We start from the raw sequence: 20,093 nt of genomic DNA, 5'->3' as shown, positions 1-20,093 counted from the left end.
CCTGGGGCGCCTGGGTGGCGCAGTCGGTTAAGCGTCCGACTTCAGCCAGGTCACGATCTCGCGGTCCGTGAGTTCGAGCCCCGCGTCAGGCTCTGGGCTGATGGCTCAGAGCCTGGAGCCTGTTTCCCATTCTGTGTCTCCCTCTCTCTCTGCCCCTCCCCCATTCATGCTCTGTCTCTCTCTGTCCCAAAAATAAATAAACGTTGAAAAAAAAAAATTTAAAAAAAAAAAAAAAAAAAAAGAAAATCCTGACCCTTTACGAGACTTACAATATTTTATTTTTTTAAGTTTATTTAATTTATTTTGAGAGAGAGCAGGGGAGGGGCAGAGTGAGGGAGAGAATCCCAAGCAGGCTCCACGCTGTCAGCACAGAGCCCAATGCGGGGTTGGAACTCACAAACAGTGAGATCATGACTTGAGCTGAAACCAAGAGTTGGAGCCATGCAGACGCCCCTAGAATTACAATTTTTTAAATTAAACTTCTAAAAAAATTTTTAATGTTTGCTTATTTTTGAGAGAGAGAGAGACAGAGCGGGTGCGGGAGTGGGTCAGAGAGAGGAGGAGACAAAGACTCCAAAGCAGGCTCCAGGCTCTGTGCTGTCAGCACAGAGCCCAATGCAGGGCTCGAACTCACAAACCGTGAGCTCATAACCTGAGCTGAAGTCAGACACTCAACCGACTGAGCCACCCAGGCACCCCTAAATTAAACTTTTAATTCTGAGATAATGGTAAATTCAAAAAAAAGTGTAAGACACAATATAGAGATCCCATGTACCCCTTACCCAGGTTCCCCTATGGTAACATCTTACAAAACTACAGTACAGTATCCCACCAAGGTACTGACATTGATACAATCCACCAATCTTACTCAGATTTCCCATTTTACCTGCACTCACTCATGTACTTTGTTCTATGCAATTTTATCACATGTAACCACCAAGATACTCAACAGTTCCAATGCTACATGGATCCCTCATATGGCCTTTTATAACCACCTCCTCTGTTCCTAACCTCTGGCAAACACTACCGTGTTCTTCATTTCTCTAATTTTGTCGTTTCAGGAATATTATACAGAGGCGCCTGGGTGGTTCAGTCAGATCCTCTGCCCCCGCCTCTGCCCCTGCCCACTTATGCACACACGCTCTCTCAAAAATAAATTTTTAAAAATCATTAAAAAAAAGAATATTATACAGATGGAATCATACTACACAAATATAACATTTTGGGACTGGCTTTGACTCTCAGCCTAACTCCCCTGAGATTCATCCAAGTTGTTAGGTATATCAATAGTCTGCTCTTTTTTATTGCTGAGTAGTATTCTGTGGCATGGATGTATCAGTTTATTCAACCACATTCACTCACCTGTGGAAAGACAGTCAGTTTTTGGCTTTTAAGCTGCTATGAACATTGGTATATAGGTTTTTTATGTGAATGTAAGTTTCTACCTCTCTGGGATAAATGCTGAGTGAAACTGATGGGTCATATGGTAACTGCATATTCAGCTTTATAAGAAACTGCCAATCTGTTTTCCAGAGTGGCTGTACCATTTCACATTCTCACCAGCAACACAGGAGTAATCCAGTAAAACTTACAATTTTATTTTGTGACCAATACAAATGTTGTTTGCAATGTACTGCTGAGTGTGACCCATCATAAATACTTTGGCACCTTTGAATAAACACTAATGTTAAGTGAAGATGGCAAAAGAGGGATTAATTTTATTAGACATCAATTTATTCATGGGATTGTTTTTTCAATTTATGATACCATGATATGCAATTTTTATAAGTGCAGAAATCTGGGTGACAAAAATTCAGCAAACATCAATCTCCTTATCTTTAGGGGTGGGGACAAGGGAGAAAGAGAAGCTATTTTAACATAATAGGGATCCTACTACACACAGTTATGCGACCTGCTTTTTAAACTTTCACCTTAGGAGCGCCTGGGTGGCTCAGTCGGTTAAGTGTCCGACTTCAGCTCAGGTCACGATCTCACGGTCCGTGAGTTCGAGCCCCGTGTCGGGCTCTGGGCTGATGGCTCAGAGCCTGGAGCCTGTTTCCGATTCTGTGTCTCCCTCTCTCTCTGCCCCTCCCCCGTTCATGCTCTGTCTCTCTCGGTCTCAAAAATAAATAAACGTTAAAAAAAAAAAAATTTTAACTTTCACCTTAGATATTTCTCTATGTTATCTTCAGATTTTTAAATGGCTACCCACTATTTCAAATACAGGTATACCACAACTTGACTGCTTCTTCATTAACAGATATTTACCTTGTTCCTCGCTTTTTTGCTATCACAAACAACACACACATACTTGGATATACATCTCTTTGCATATATGTAAATATATCTGAGGGCTAGATCTTATATTTTATATTTTGATAAATACTTCCAAACTGCCTTCCAAAAAATTTTCATCAATTTATACTTCCACTAAATAGGAGTGGCCATTTCTCTTCATCTACATTAACATTCAAATTATCAAACTTTAAATATTTGCTCATGTGTTGGGGGAACTTATTTAAATTTGCATTTCCCTGAGTATGCATGAAGTGAGGCATCTTTTCCATATAATTAGTAGCCAAATATATTTCTTCTGAAAATGGCCGATTTTTCTACTGAGAATGCTTCACATTTTATACTTACAGGAACACAATAGAGTGCCATTCATTATACTTATAGCTGTTATTTTAAATACGTTTTTTCAAAGCCTGTTCCAATTGTAATTCCAGTATCCTCCAGCAAGAGTTTCACATATTACACTCAAATCCTTCCTTCTATTGGAAGTTAACAAAAAGTGAGTCACTTACCCAGGTCACCAAAATGAGCAGCCTCCATGTGGCTTGGCTGCTTCTTAAGTGTTGCTGTCCTGCTACTTGAGAAGGAGTCCATGTTGGCAGAAATGGCATTGATTGCAACATGACTTGGTCCTGCTGCCTCCAGCAAGGCATGATTTTTAGTGCTTTTTTGTGGGGAATGTACAGATATTGAAGCTGTAATTTTTCAAAAACAAATGGTTAAAAGTTAAACGCAATTTGATCATCTAAAACTGTCTCATAAAAGGGCTTTAAGAGAACCTTAAAAATTAAATTTTGTTAACACCTCTCTTAGGTATGCACTCAAAAATACTTAGGGGAAAGGTAAATCAATCAAGGGGCAGAAAACTGGAAGGAAATGTCCTATTATTATTTAAAACTCTCAAAATACTGTGCTAAAAACGAAACTGAAAACAGAGAGCTTTGAGAACTTCTGATGATAGAAAGTGCCAAAGCCAGGAAACATTGACATATGGACCCTTTTCAATTCCTTAATCCTTTTTTGTCCAAAGAACAAAAAACTAAAACAAAATAGGGGGAGAACCAGAAAATACTCTTCAGAACGCTTATATTACTTTTACCTTTTATTCTCATTTTTTTTTAAGTAGGCTCCACACCCAACATGGGGCTTGAACTCATGACCCTGAGATCAAGAGTCACATGTTCTAATGACTAAGCCAGCCAGGTGCCCCTTATTTTACTTTTTAATTGGGTAACAAATTTCTCTATTTAATAAAAAACATTTCTAATCAAATTTCAAGCTGCTTAAACATAAAGCACACTTAAAAAATTCACAAATAGGGGCACCTGGGTGGCTTAGGTAAGCATCTGACTTTGGCTCAGGGCATGATCTTGTGGTTCATGAGTTTGAGCCCCGTGTTGGACTCTGTGTTGACAGTTCAGAGTCTGGAGCCTGCTTCAGATTCTATGTCTCCTTCTCACTCTGCCCATCCCCTACTTGCGCTCTGTCTCTCTCTCTCTCTCAAAAATAAATAAACATTAAAAAACAATTTTTTTATTCACAAAATATACTTTCTTTAGTAGTCTGAAGAAAGATCCTATTGACATCAGAATAAAGAGACTAGTTACCTATTTATTAATAGGAAATAATCAACTCAATATTATAATACTGTCAAAGTAATCCTGTGACCTTGTTGCTACACAGCTGGATCAAAATTCTAGCTATCCCCCCAAACATCAATGACTCTTATTCAAGGTTTTGAAGAAGTTTTGGTTTAGCACATTGCTATAGTGAGAAGGATAGAAGAGATACAGGTCACGTAGCATTCCATACCCCACACCCTCAAGATAAATACTCTTAGATAACTAAACTTGTAGCCACCAACACTATTTATTTTACTACACTGCCAACAGATAAGCACTCCTCAATCTCAGCAAATAGTTCCCACAGATTCTGAGCAATACCAGGTAACATTTCTTATGAAGAGTACAGCATACTGTAATTCACTCTCTTACTCTTCGAGACATTTTGATAAATAGGATAAAGCAGGTAAGAACATGAATGTCCATACCTATTTGTCGGGTACCTATATTTACCAGTCATTCAACAAGAGTTGGGAGAATTACAAAATGGAGTTGTCCTCAAGAGATTTTTTTCAGTTTTAGAATCAAGTCTTGTTTTTTGTTTTGCTTTCACGATAAATTGAAGAGAGCAAAATCATTTTAGCAAGTTTATAAACAATAATGGTTTTTTGTATAGATAACAAACTACAAATAACATTCTGTAAGAACGGGTAAGATTAATGGTTTCCTTATTAGATGTATATAATGATACAAAATGCTATTAATTTATTTATTTCTCCTCTTTCTTATTAGAACTATTGACTTATTATTATTTTTTAATGTTTATTTTATTTCTGAGGAAGAGAGAGACAGAGAGAGAGAGAGAGACAGAGAGACGGGGCATAAGCAGGGGAGGAGCAGAGACAGAGAGAGACACACAGAATCTGAAGCAGGCTCCAGACTCTGAGCTGTCAGCACAGACCCTGACACAGAGCTCGAACTCACAAACGGTGAAATCATGACTTGAGCCGATGTCGGACACTTAACCGACTGAGCCACCAGGCGCCCCTTATTTTAGATGTTGCTTCCAGATAGTCTACCTTCCTTCGGTTTCCATGGTACTATGTGCTCCTTAATTTACTTTTCTACAGAAAATATCTTTTTTATCTGTGCCTCCCTTTCAAGCCCTTAGAACACATTTATTAGTCCACTGTGTCAGATATGATCTCCTTCCATGACTCCTCAGGACCCCCTCTTCCTGAGGTTCTCTGTTCTTCTATTCTTCCTGCTAGAAACAACATTTATTCTCAAACCTCAAATTATTGCTACAGCAATCTTTTTCAAACATTTTTTTTAAACCGTAAACACGCTCTTTTTTTCCCCCCAAATAAACTTAAGTGAGGACCCTGATACACCTGTAAAACAAATCTCTAAATAAAATAAGTATCTAAAACCTAAATAGATATCTAAAAGAGATTTAAAAAGAGAGTTACTAGTAACTGGCGGATTCAAGGGGAGAGTCTCACTCATGCCCTGGACCTCCAGCAACAGCTCCTAGATTGTACCTGTGTGGTACTAGAACCCCGGTTAGAACCCCTGACCTGTATCTGAGACCTGTCCTTTGATCTGGGCTTTGATCCTGTATCTGTAATAACTTACTACTAGCTATTCTCACTTTGACTTTACCATATCAAGACCAATTTGTCCAAATATCAAACTTACTGCTTCTTCCAAACTAAATCTCCTACTCAATTTCCCTGTCTCTGTTCAATCTGCAAGTCTCCAAAGCTCAAAATCTTGGACCCATTCTTTTTTGCTCTATGTGTTTACCTGCCAAGATCTGTTGACTTTTCCTTCAAGATCTTTAAACATCTACTTGTCTGTTTATTATCAACACCACATCTTTAATATAGGCTTTTCTGCATTACAGTAAAAGAACTTCTAGGATCTCCATCCTACAAAACGCTTTCAGACTAACCTTTCATAAATACTGTATGTAAAGCATCAACATCCTGTCCAATAGCCTGCAGGCTCCCTATTTTTCTGTCTCAACTCTCTTTTCTGGTCTTCATGGCCCTCATAATGGATATCACTCTTCTGTAAAAATATCTTTACTTGTCTGAATGAAGGTACCTCTGCCCAATATATACCCAAAGAAACAGGAAGCTGCGCTGGTAGGAGAAAAAGAGACAAAATCGCCTCTTTCATTCAAATCCTTCTTCTTCAACTTTTAGATACGTTAAGTCCTATTTCTATAGTCTTCCCTACACTCCAGAAACCATTTGCTGATCTCAAATTCCTCTGAACTCCTCACAGCACTTCATTTAACGAAGTCAAAATATTGAGGGCCTCTCCTGCTAAAACTAGAAAACAAGAGCTACCAATGCAGTACAGGTTGCTTCATAGACGTTTTTGGGGGTACGTTATTTCATTATTTCTCACAACAATTTTGCAGGACCAGTATTTTCCCCATTTTGGAGATGTGGACACAGACAAAAGTTAAATACTTTGCCAGAAGTCAATGAGATGGTAAAGAGTCATTTGTTTCAACATGCAGGATTTCAACTTTGGTCTGCCAGACTCTAGAAAATCACTTTCACCTCTGGATGGAAACTCAGACTCTAGAATTACTGTGTGCATAAAATATATGTAAATGTCTCCAAAGTATCTCCCACCCAACATGCCAAAACTGAACATATAATTTCCCAACCTGGTTCTCCACCAGTCTCACTGTTGGGCAAACCAGAAAAGTAGGTGTCAACCTTAAACCTCCCTTTCCCTTACATCTCATATTTATTCAGTAACAAAGTTCTATCCATTTTAGCTCTAAACTGATTTATCCAGATCACTTTATTTCCATCACTACAGATTCTAGCCCATGCCATCTGTGGAATCACCTGATTAACATGCCTCTCCCCTACCAATCTATAAGTTCAAGGACTACAGGATCCAAGTCCTTTTTGTTCACTGTTACAGCCGCAGTTTTTTGGCTAATGCCTAGAAGACAACAGGTGCTCAAGAAATGGTAGTTATTAGTATGTTGGGGTATATGCTACTATTCTGCATCTAAGTTCTAATCAGACTGCTAACTTCGTGAGGGCCTGTTTCCTGTCTTGCTTCTGTATTTTCCAAGGTAAGTCAGGTAAGCACAGATTATACATTGTCACAGAGTATGAACATGGAACTTTTTAGCCTCATATAGACTTAGAAAGTGAGGCAGGCCAGTTCTCTCATTCTGCAACGAAGAACCGAAAAAGGTTACGTCACTTCCCAAGGTCATACTGTTAGTAGCAGAGTTTAGAGTAGAAGATCTGTGTGCCTGAGACATCAAAGTCTATTCCTTCTACAATCAGATCTTGTCTTCACACACACTGCTTGCTAAGGGCTTGAAGCCAACCAAATTTTGCTTGAGGAGGGCAGTATGAACCAATGTGGAATCCAACTGGCTTTAAATTATCAGAAATAAGCAGAAAATAAGACTGCAAGCTACCCTAGTTTTTCCCTAATTTTACAAATCTCTTAAGTTATAATCAGTCTCTCTGGCAAATTGATCATATACAGTTAATACTCACTGCTAGCTACATAACAAACATTTGAAAGAAAAATCTAAGCAGCAATCTACAGATTTCATGTAAATAAATTTTCTTTAAGAAACTTACATGTAACAGCTATAGAAACAATTTCCATCGTAATCTTCCATTCCAATCTTTGTACATGGACATGATGAAATCAGTCAAAACTATAGTAGGGATCACAACCTAAAAAAGCATGCTCTAACCTATAAATAAGGGCAATATATTGACTACAATAAAGTACTCTGAATAAATTTTAAGACCATTCATCCAAAGTAACAGAGAAGTTAAAGCTGTGATCATCCACACTTCTGGAAAACCAAGCCTTAGAAGTGGTAATTCTTTCACTTAGCTGTCAGCTCGGTTCAGAGTATTTTTCGCTTTTTGCTTTTTTAATAGAAAGACAACTAATTGCTTTTAGGAATAATCAAAGGGGTGATTAATAAGGACTGGTTTACTGTATCACTAGGACAGCCAACAAGCGCTTAGTAAAAAGCCTACCATGTGCTAGTAAGTATATAGGCTGAACAAGGAAATAAGTCACAACCCTAATTATAAAAGAAGACAGAGACGAATAATGGCAAAAGAAGGGGGAAGATACCAGGATTCAATAGCCTATAGATGCGGAACACATCACTTTTTAATACAATGGAATGACGTGGAACTCACCTTTAATTGACTTGCCATCTGAGGTCTTCTCTTGTTCTTTGCCTTTCACTAGAAGATAAAAGAGCATCGTGAGCAACTTTCACAGTCGAAAAGATCCATTCTATATGCTGTAAAAATTAGACAAGCTTTATTCTAACAGATGAATATTCAAAGTTGTACAATAATAGAATAAGTGCCTTGGGAGGGAGACAGGGCAGGACAATTGTCGGGGGAAGTTTCTCTAAGGAAGTGACCTTTGAACATCATTCATTCAAGAGCACAAGCACGGAGTGTGCTTACGGAGAGACAATGCAGAACACCTGGGTTCCAATTCTAGCTTGCCACTTATTACACAGCAATGTGATCCTGGACAAGTTACTTCTCTGGGTCTCAATTTCCTTGATGTATAAAATTAGGTCAGTAATAACACCTATCTTAGAGGGCCGTGGGTGAAAAAAATAAATATTTGTAAAGGGTGTAGGAGAGTAACAGGCACACAGTAAATTTAGGATGTTAACTAATATTATTAAAAGATGCCCACTACTAGATACATCCTGAGGAAAAGAGTTTTTTGTATCTCCTATCTTACTTCTTGTGTATTACCCTCACAGTATCCAATACAAACATTCTAAACTTACCTTCTAAACTTCTAAAACTCAATCAAGGCCCAACAATTTCTCTTAAAAAGCTATACAGTTTCTTCTCCATTACACAAAACAGTAGCAATTGTACTGCAAGTATGCTAGTAATATAATATCCAAGAAAGGAAGGTACATGGCAGCTTAAGCAAAGTGTGAACTCTTACAGGATCTAACCTAAGACTATTTTTAACCTTTCTTACTTTTCTTGTATTTTTTTCAACATTAAATTTTCTTTAACCTCACCACGAAAAACCAATCAAAATAAGAAATCTCAAAATGTGACCATCTCTCTACTCGTGCTCTTAAACATTAAACACCAGTAGCAGGAAATAACTAGCTCTCGCGGTATCTGATAAATTAATCCGTCAACAAGTTATTTGAGTGCCTCGAATGTGCTAGATACTCTCCTGGTTCAGAAAAGAGCAGTCCTGCCTTCAAGAAGTCTACATGCATGAATGTGGAGACCAACACGGACAAATATAAGCAAGATCACTGCAGGTACTAATCACTACTCTTAGGAAGATCAAACAAGGAAATGCAGTAGAAGGACTGGGTTGCCAGCCCTCACCATGGCGTTTGCCAACTGACTACATCTCCCACTTGAAACGTGAACTTGTCTTGGCTTCCATAGCACTCCACTCTCCCGGTTTTCCAGCTGCTCCTTCTCAGTTTACCGCCTTGCCAACTTCTCCAAGTGCCCACTGGGAGTTTCTCAGGGAAAGGGTCTGAGCACCTTTTCTTTTCACTACATACACATACGTATTTCCTGGCTGAGCTTACCCATTCTTAAGGCTTTCAATACCAAATGTAAGTTGTGAATCCTCTATTTCTATTTCTAGTTTAAGTCCTTTTTGACCTTAAATTTAACCATCTCCCTGTCATCTTCCAGAATAACACTAGTCCAAAACGGAACGTACCATCTTTTCCCAAACCTATTCTACCTCAGTCTTTTCTCTCATGAATGACACGATCACCCCAGTTTCTCGGGCCGAAAACCTGGAAGTCATTCTTAACATGCCTCTCTCTTACCTCCTACACCCAAACCACTTCTAAGACCGACTGACTTTACCACCAAAATATATCTTCACAGTTCCACTTCCGTCACCCTCAATACATTCTCATCTTACAAATCAAATCTCCTAGTTAATATTTCAAACATAAAAGTACACACACAATCCAGCTTCGCCAAATATTAGAGGTCTGACTTACCTATTCCCTCCCCTGAAATATTATACACATAGTTAAAGGATCCTATGAACCACTACCTGATCCCATTGCCCTTCTTCCCTTCCCGGAGATAAATTGGTCCTGAATTGGATGTTTACTGCCCTGTATGTTTTTAGACTATTCCTACAAATGACTTTTAAAAATGCTATTATTCTGTACATCTTTAAAAATTGCAGGGGCGCCTGGGTGGCACAGTCGGTTAAGCGTCCGACTTCAGCCAGGTCACGATCTCGCGGTCCGTGAGTTCGAGCCCCGGGTCAGGCTCTGGGCTGATGGCTCGGAGCCTGGAGCCTGTTTCCGATTCTGTGTCTCCCTCTCTCTCTGCCCCTCCCCCGTTCATGCTCTCTGTCCCAAAAATAAATAAAAACGTTGAAAAAATAAATAAATAAAAATTGCATAGGGGCACCTGGGTGGCTCAGTCGGTTAAGCACTTGACATTGGGTTTCAGCTCAGGCCATGATCTCACGATCTCACGATTTCATGAGTTCAAGCCCTGCATTGGGCTCTGTGCTGACAGTTCGGAGCCTGCTTGGGATTCTCTCTCTCCCTTGCTCTCTGCGCCTTCCCTGCTCACACTGTCTCTCTTAAAATAAATAAACTTAAAAAAATTAAAAGTACATAAATAGTATTTTTCAATACATATCTGACACTTGTATCCATTCCATAATTTCACTTTTGTCCATACTGATGCAATTCTAGTAGATTCATGTAGCTCTAGTTCATTCACTTTAGCTGCTTCATTCCTAAAATGCACTTTTATTTACCCATTTTCCTGTTAATAAACATTTAAGTTTTATTTCCTAGTTTTCATGATCACAAACATTGATGTGATCAACAATCTAGTATGTGTCTTCCAACGTATATAGGTAAGAATTTCTCCAGGATAATACACTAGAAAGGGAACTGTTAGGTAACCAATGATGGGTATTTTTAATGAAAGTGGCTATATAAATTTTTCAAATGTCACTTGATCGTGTTTTGAACTCACTTCCTTGATTTCCTTTGAGGGGATACCTTTCATGTTTATTGGCTGTTTAGGTTTCCTCTTTTATGGGCCGCCTATTCATGTCCTTCATCCTTTACTTATTGGTAGGAATGCCATAGTATTCTGGATACTAATCATTTGTGTTGCAAATACCTTATGTATATTTTACTGTATGGAAGCTTTGGGCGCCTGGCTGGCTCAGTGGAAAGAACATGATCTTTATCTCAGGGCCATAAGTTTGAGTCCCATGTTGGGTGTAGAGATTACTTAAGTAAAAAATAAACAAATAAATAAAACTTTATTGCATGGAAGTTTTAAACTTTAATTAGCTAAATTTTCATTATGTGGACTGTATTTTCCTGTCTTATTGTTTAAGATATCTTTTCCTGGGGCGCCTGGGTGGCTCAGTCGGTTGAGCGTCCGACTTTGGCTCAGGTCATGATATCACAGTCATGAGTTCGAGCCCCGTGTCGGGCTCTGTGCTGACAGCTCGGAGTCAGGAGCCTGCTTCGGATTCTGTGTCTTCCTCTCTCTCTCTGACCCTCCCCCGTTCATGCTCTGTCTCTGTCTCAAAAATAAATAAAAAAACATTAAAAAATTAAAAAAAAAAAGATATCTTTTCCTACCCCAAAATCAGATCTCCCCCCTATATTTTCTCTTATGGTTTCAAGTTTTGCTTTTTATTTTTATTTTATTTTTAATTTTTTTTTCAACGTTTATTTATTTTTGGGACAGAGAGAGACAGAGCATGAACGGGGGAGGGGCAGAGAGAGAGGGAGACACAGAATCGGAAACAGGCTCCAGGCTCTGAGCCATCAGCCCAGAGCCCGACGCGGGGCTCGAACTCCCGGACCGCGAGATCATGACCTGGCTGAAGTCGGACGCTTAACCGACTGCGCCACCCAGGCGCCCTAAGTTTTGCTTTTTAAAGTTCTGGGTTCTTATCCACCTGGAATTTATTTATCAGAGACTGGGAAACTACAGCCCATGAGCCAAATCAGGCCCACCCCTAGGTTTTTATATAAAGTTTTATTTTAGCATAGCCATGTCCATTTATTTACATACTATCTATGGCTACAAGGATAGGAAAGAATGAGACAAGAGACTCTATGGCCTGCAAAGCCTAACAAATATATTTACCATCTGGTCTTTTACAGAAAGTTTGCTGACCCCTGATGTGTATGATAGGAGGTAGAAAATACTGTCTTTTCCCAGAGGAATAATGAGCATCATTTACTGATTAGTCCAATCTTTCCCAAATGAACAGAAATTCTTTGTATACTAAGTTCCCATACATACATGGGTCTGTTTCTGAGCATTTAATTCTATTGTCTTAGTTACCTAACCATATAATCAGACTTTGGCAGGGCCAAGTCCTCTACCTTATTCTCTCTTGAAACTATCTGCCATATTAATTACAGGGTTAACTTGTTTTGATCCTAAAACCTTCATGAGAGTTTTTAAAGCAGCACTGACTTACTTAATGATTAACTTGGGAGAGTTCACATCGTTCCAGTACTGTATTTCTATCCATGAACATAGTATACCTCTCCATTTATTTAGGTCTCCATTCTTGTCCAATTGGGTTTTGTAAACTCCATAAAGATTTCAGTCTTTTGTTTTTACTGGCATACAGTGATACAAGTGAATTTTAAATACTTACATATAAATGCATATATTTAAAAAATTTTTTTTCAACGTTTATTTATTTTTGGGACAGAGAGAGACAGAGCATGAACGGGGGAGGGGCAGAGAGAGAGGGAGACACAGAATCAGAAACAGGCTCCAGGCTCCAAGCCATCAGCCCAGAGCCTGATGCGGGGCTCGAATTCACGGACTGCGAGATCGTGCCCTGGCTGAAGTCGGACGCTTAACCGACTGCGCCACCCAGGCGCCCCATAAATGCATATATTTTAAAAACCCAGCCAAACTCTTTTATGAGTTCTAATAGTATGTGTGTAGACTTTCTTCAATTTTCTATGTAGGTAAACATGTTATCTGGGAATTAGAATTCCTTTGTTCCCCTCCTTCCCAAAACTTAAATTTCCCTTCTTTTTTTTGTGTATGTGTTCCTGTGAAGACTATATTAGCTTTCTTTTTGTCTTATATCTCTAATATATTTTCCCATCCTTTTACTTTTAACCTTCTCATGATCCTATTTTTATTTAAGTAGTATACAGCAGGAATCCAGTCTATAAATCACCATTTCTTCACTGTCTGGGGCAGCCCATTTCTTTTTATTGTGATTACTACTCTTGATTTATAAAGAAGACCATTCTTAAAACTTCAGGATTATTAATTTGTTGATTTCTCTTGGTAATTTTCTATATTTTGCTTTCTGTATTTTGAGACTGATAATAGGTACAAAGCAGTTCAGAATTTTATTTTCCTAGTACTGTGTTCATCCTATAATGTAGTGACCTTTTTAGCCCTAATAATGTTTTGTGCTTTAAAGTATGCCATCTGCACACAGCTTTCTTCTGGTTAACATCTGTCTGCTTTTTCTTTCCATTTATTTTCAATTTTTCTATGTTCTTATGCTTTAGTTGTGTTTCCAGTAAAGAGTTTATGGTTGGATTTTGGTTTATTATCCAGTTGCTTTATCTTTTAGCTATATAGCTTTTTGCTAGAATTTGGTCTATTTATATTTATCGTGACTACTGATCTTTGTAGGTTTATTTCAGCCACCTTATTTTGACTATGCTTTTTGTTTCTATATATTCTTTTAATGAAACATCTAAAACAGAGACAATACTAGAATTTGAATAACACTCAGGTTTGAGCAACACTCAGTATTCTCAAATCTTAACATTATGCTGTACTCGCTTCAGAAAAATTTTCAAAAGAAATAAAACATGCAGGTGCAACTGAAGTCTCTCCCTGATCTCATTCCCCCTCTCCCTATGGAAATAATTTCATAAATTGAACATTTATTGTTTCCAACCATATTTTTACTCTTTAAATACATTTATGTATCCATAAACCATATAAAGCATTGTTTGAAAGTTTTTGACCTTTATACAAGTGGTCCTACAATTGCAATTCCCAACAGCAGTGTACCCTAACCAAATCTTGGTATAGTCAGGCTTTAATCTTATCTCTTAGGACTTCCCAAGAACTTTACTCCCACAAATTAACACCTCTCTTCTCTATCATTTTCTCCTCTCTACCAGATCATTCCTATCAGCATACAAACGTGCTCTGACATCTTTTATCTTAAAAAAAAAAAAAAAAAAATCCCTTAACCCAAAAGCCCCTTTTAGTTCCTTTTCACTGCAAAGTTTCTTGGAAAAGGTGTTTTTTAGTTTTACTCTTGCTACTTTCCACACTTCACATTCTCCCCTCAACCCATTCCACTGATACTACTCTTAAAGTGACCAATTACTTCCACATTAACAAACTGAGTAGCTATTTCTATCTTGATCTTGCAAGTGACATTCAACACAATACTCCCTTCTTTTTGAAACATTATCTTCTTTTAGCTTCCATGACATCGCACTCCTATATGACTGGCATTTTATTTTTGATTCTCCTTTGTCAATGGCTCATGTTCCTCAATTTCACTTTTTTAAACATTTTTAAAACTTTTTAATGTTTATTTATTTTGAGAGAGAGAAAGCAAGCAGAGGAAAGGCAGAGAGAGAGGGACACACAGAATCCGATGCAGGTTCCAGGCTCTGAGCTGTCAGCACAGAGCCCGACACGGGGTTCAAACCCACAAACTGTGAGATCATGACCTGAGCTGAAGTTGGATGCCCAACTGACTGAGTCACCCAGGCGCCCCTCTCAATCTCACTTCTAAAAGCTGGATTAACTCCAGAGCTCTCACCTAGGCTCCCTTCTTGTCTACAGTATGGCAGGAAATGCTACCATGGTCACTGAATTCATGATCACTCCTCTTCTTGGCAAGAGGGCTGTAACCTAGCACATAACTGGCTAGTTACTTTACATTTCCTAGGAGCCTCTGCAGTTAGCTATGACCATATGACTAAATTCTCACCAATAAAATATGAATAGAAATGGCTATGTGCCACTTTCTGGCTAAAGCTGCTCCTTCCTCCTTACCACGGGTCAGAAGACTGAGGACAGACAGAAGGGGCTATGACATGGCTTTGATAGAAGAGACCATACCCTAAGGGAAGGAGCTGTAACAAAATGGGAAGAAAATGATCCCTGAATGACTGTGAAGCAAAGCCACCCAATGACCATTACACTCAAGAGAGTAATAAAAATCTCTCTTGTCTGAGCCATTACACTTCAGTGTCTCTGTTATAGCCTCTCAACGTAACGAATTCACATATTACAGGTATTCTCTAGGTGATCTCTACAGAACCGTACATCCCACTGCCTCCTCAACATACCCCATGGATGTCTGAGAGTTGTCACCAACTCACAACTGCCAAAAGGCAATTCCACTCACTCCAAGTCATGTTAGCTCCATCTCCAAAACATATCCCATTCCCAGTAAGTTCCAGCCTTTTTCTGGTTCCTTAAACACAGCCAGTTCATGCCTGCCTCAGGACATTTGTGCTTCCAGTTTTCTCCGGCTACAATGCAGTCCCTTTCATCTTTTGTGAGGCTGGCTCTCTCTCCTCATTTAGATCTCAATCTAAATACCATCTTCCCAGACAAGCCTTCCTTTATTATCTGAACACAAATTGTCATCCTGTGATCTACTCCCACATCAGTTTAAATTCCCAGCACAGCACTTTTTACTAGCTGATATTTTTCTTTTGTTTTATTCACTTACTCAACAAATATTTACTAAAATCCTAACTATATCCCAGACACTGGACCTAAACCTGGGAATACAACCACGAACAAAACTCAGCTTCCATCTTCATAAAACACACAGTAAAGCAGATGGTGATAAATGCTGTAGAGAAAGTAGGGCAAGGGGATAGGAGTGCAGGGGCTGGGGGGCTGCAATGTTAAAAGCAGGATGGACAGAGAAAACTTCACTAAGATGCCAAATGATCAAAAACCTGAAGGAAACAAGGGAACAAATAGTGGGTATCTGTGGGAAGGGGTTTCCAGACAGAAAATGTAAGTGCAAAGGCCCTGAGGTGGGAATGTATTTTACAACAAAGAGGTCAATATAAATGGAACAGTGATGAGAAAGGAAAGCAGGAGATGAACACAGGAAATGGGACCTCAATAAAGGAGGGCCAAGTACAGGAAGTCACAGGAAAAATTTGAAAAGAGATGTGGCATAATGCAATTTGAAAATATACCATAGGGGTCAAGGAGGGAAGGGAAGCCAAATTGAAACCTACAGAAAAATAATTCCGTTCTTGATTTTCATAAAACCGGCTTCCTCTTAACATTTAAGCTGAAATTTGAATGACATCCTTGAAGATGTTGAGGACTTCCTTAACTGCCCAATCTAAACAGAGATGACTGGGGCGCCTGGGTGGCGCAGTCGGTTAAGCGTCCGACTTCAGCCAGGTCACGATCTCGCAGTCCGTGAGTTCGAGCCCCGCGTCGGGCTCTGGGCTGATGGCTCGGAGCCTGGAGCCTGTCTCTGATTCTGTGTCTCCCTCTCTCTCTGACCCTCCCCCGTTCATGCTCTGTCTCTCTCTGTCCCAAAAATAAAATAAACGTTGAAAAAAAAAATTAAAAAAAAAAAAATAAACAGAGATGACTGCCTAGACCAGGGATCAGGGATAACGAGACAAGGTTGAATTTGGATATGTTCTGGGATAGATCTAGCAGATTTGATGTAGATATAGAGTAGGAGAGAAAGAGAAGCTCAAGAATATACTCAAGTTTTAGCCTGAACAATTAAAAGGCCAGAAATGGAATTTATTGAGGTGACAAAAAAATCTGGAGTTAAATTTTAGATATAGTAAGTGAAAGATCCATGTGTTAGTCTGTCATTTCTATTAATAGATATACCTGTATCTACTAGGTAGAGGTATAAAGTGGACCGACAGTTGGATATACCATTCTTAATTCAGGAGAGAGAATTCAAGCTGGAGATGTAAATTTCAGGAGTCATCAGCATATAGGTGGTATTTAAAGACTGGATGGGATCCCTAAACAGAAGCATCTCCAGCTTCTACTCTTGCCACATTCAGTCTGCAAAAAGCATCTACAATGATCTTTTTATAACATAAGACCAAATCACTCCTCTTTAAAAATGTTTAAATAATATCTCTGCACTTGGAATAAAACCTAACAACTATGGCTTACAAAGCTCTGAATCTTGTCTACCTCTCTAAGCCCAAGGCACAGTGGCCTTCCTTCCTTTCTTGAAGGGCCAGACTCTTTCTTGACTCACAACCTTTGAACATGCTATTCCCTGTGTTTAAAGTGTTCTTCCCTACCCTCTGTGACCTCCTACAGATCCCTCAGCTCTGAGTTTCAAGGTCACCTGCTGAGGCCTTTCTCTATCCTCAAACCAAAATATGCTTCTTCTCTCCAGTTCTCTCTGTCGTAATATGTTATCAATTTGTAAACACACATACATAAGAAAGAGAAATTTCTTGTCCGTCTGCCCCAGCAGACAATAAGTTCCATGGGTGCAGGGACTTTGTCTTGTTCAGGGCTTAATTGTGAGGGCCTAGCACAGTGCCTGGCAAGCAGCAGACATTCAAATGTTGAATAGAGACAGCAGTCTTATTATGCAACACGCAATTTGCCTCATTATACACAGAATGCTTTCTTTCCCCTTCAAAAACAAAACTAAACGAAACACTGTCAAACAAATTAGAGCTTTTAACTATACCAAGGTATGTTATCAACAAAGCTTCCTTGTACCATTTCACAGGTTTCCTTCATTCAGCACTGCATTCATTCATCACAGCTTCATTCACTCACCCCATGACATCAGTTACTAAAACTCGGCCGGCCGTGTACTTAAAAGGAATTCTTGAATTCATAGCTGAATGGGGCCTTTACGAATCATCTAATTCTCAGTTGAGAGAAGAGAAAAAAGTGGGCTAACACTTTTCTGTCCCAGGTTACAGGCAGTAGCAGAGCAGACATATGAATCCACGTTCCTGTTTTAGTGTTGCTTTTTGTTGTTGGTTTGTGTGTGTGTGTGTGTGTGTGTGTGTGTGTGTTTTCTGGTACATTTTCTCTTAAATAACAAGAATTCAAAGAACCACCATCATCCAAAATGACCTACACTTGTTCATTCTGCATATATATTTTTAATGACACACAACAACTTTATCCAGGATGAAAATTAAGCTGCCTCTACTTAAAAACTGGGCACCTATTAAAACGGAAAATCAGAAATATAAGCAGTTTACAGAGTGAGCGTCCCAGTAGTTAGACTTGCTAAGTCATCAAAAGAACTAGTTTCTTTCATTAGGGAACTTTTAGCAATAAGTAATGTTATTTTAGGAAGTGCAGAATCCCCTTCCCCCCCAAAAAAGGAGGAATCTAGAAAACAGCACTAGTTGAAGAAAACATTTTCACATGTTGCTTTGACACATAAAACCCTCAATATTCTGAAAAGTCAGAGACTTCCTTAACAAGGTACTAAAGGAATTTCCTTTTTTTTGATTCACAGTTTAAACACACACACACACACACACACACACGCACACACACACACACACAAACGCGAAGGCTGTTTTTACTCAAACAGGCATTAACTTGTGTGAATTTCGGCAAACACTTTCGGACCAGCGAGACAATTCCCCTGACCTCGCGCGAGGAAGCCACCTTCTCCCTCCCTGCAGAGTCCGGGAGCAAAGCGAGGCACGCAGGGGGCGTCTGCGCGGAGGCCGAGGGCCCCGCCGCCGCCCGGGAGGAAGCCCGTGCAGGCCCACCTGCCCCACCGCCGCCCCTGAGGCCCGGCCTGGCTCCCCGCCGGAGCCCCCCTCTGCTACCTTTCCGCCGGAAGAAGGACATGGCGGGGCCCGGGTCGGGGCGGAGGGCGCGGGGGGACTGTCGCGGGGAGGGCCCGGCTCCCCTCATTCAGCAACCGGCCCGGACTTCCGGGTCCGCAGCGGCCGCCGCACTAGCCTGAAAAGAGACCCTTCTTCCGGGTGTGGGCCCCACCGCCTCCTCGAGAAGCCCAGGCAGCTCCTGCCGCCATATTATCAACAAGCCACCCGCCCGGAGTTCCGGTCCTTCCCCGCGCGAGGCTTCACGGGAGGCCGCGCTGTCGGCCCCGCCCCCATCCCCGCCTCCTCTCGTGGATGCGGGGACACGCGCCCGCCCCGCTCACGTGACCCTGCGCGCGTGCGGTCTGTGTCCTTTCACTGATACCGGGTGGCCGGGACGGACGGCGTTACTGTCCGTGTGCTTTCTCCGATATTCGGTGGCCCAGACCTGCGGCGGTACCCCGGCGCAGCGTGGTGGTGCCCGGCTGCAGCCCCGGGTGGAGCGGGACAGACCTAGTCTCCGCAAAGCTGACCCTCCCGGAGCGGGAGCGCTCCCCAACCCGGGGCTGGATGGTGCGGCGCCTCAGGTCTGGGGCGCGCGGCCGTGGGCGCTCAGAGCATGCCCTTGTACGAGGCGAGGCCGGCACTGCCACGCTCTGGCTTAGCCCCTCCTGTTTCTCGGTTCCAGTTAGGCTGAAAGGCACTGGCCGGTCGGAACGGCTTCGCCCTGCACCCCCAGGTCCTGCTCTAGAGCAGGACCCCCCTCCCCTCCCTGGTCGCGTAGTTTCCCGGGGGTCAGGGTTCCTCGAAAGGGGAAGAGGAGGCATGACCTGCTTTATGTGGCTCCTCTCTCAGTCACAGTGACCTCGGCAGTAAAAAAAGGAGAAGTGGGCTTATTTTCAGAACCAAATCCCTGCAAATGCTCAAGTTTGAAAGGGTAACTTAAAAGCATCGCCAGTAATTACAAGGCAAACTCGTGAATCATCCAGTTTTGTTCACATGCACTTCTGGCCCAGCATCCATCCCTAAAAGCAGAGCTAAATGACACAAGTCTTTATCCCTCGGTGTCCCTCACCACTGGGTGAGTGTGCTCAGTGCCTGATTAATAATTGTACGTCCTCTTTTGGGGAAGGAACCTGGAAGATAGCACTCAATAAATGTTCACTGAGTTTTGTTTTTTGTTTAATCCGTGAAGTCCATCGTGTGATGGTTGGGGAAACAGGGCCGAAAAGAAGTCCAACTTGTCTGAGATTACTAAGTGTCAGTGTTGAGACTATAACCAGAAACTGGGGTCTTTCACCATATAATTAGAGCAACTTAATAGGTTTGTTTTGGTCCAGGGC

General features: G+C 40.7%; 1 protein-coding gene across 1 annotated transcript in view; it reads right to left on the bottom strand.

Moving 5' to 3' along the window:
- The window catches only part of AKAP10 (A-kinase anchoring protein 10), an 80,589-nt gene extending 61,599 nt beyond the window's left edge, over positions 1-18,990 (bottom strand). The window contains exons 1-3 of the mRNA XM_030294790.1: positions 18,754-18,990; positions 8,078-8,125; positions 2,808-2,990 (exon numbers count right to left, since the gene is read on the bottom strand). Coding sequence (XP_030150650.1) covers positions 2,808-2,990; positions 8,078-8,125; positions 18,754-18,841 — 319 coding nt within the window. The 5' untranslated portion in view covers positions 18,842-18,990. The remainder of the gene's footprint in view (positions 1-2,807; positions 2,991-8,077; positions 8,126-18,753) is intronic.
- Positions 18,991-20,093: the final 1,103 nt, after the last annotated feature.

This window comes from Lynx canadensis, chromosome E1, assembly GCF_007474595.2.
Source record: "Lynx canadensis isolate LIC74 chromosome E1, mLynCan4.pri.v2, whole genome shotgun sequence".
Taxonomy (NCBI): domain Eukaryota; kingdom Metazoa; phylum Chordata; class Mammalia; order Carnivora; family Felidae; genus Lynx; species Lynx canadensis.
Note: the sequence above shows the minus strand (reverse complement) of the source record. Positions and strands in the feature narration are given on the sequence as shown.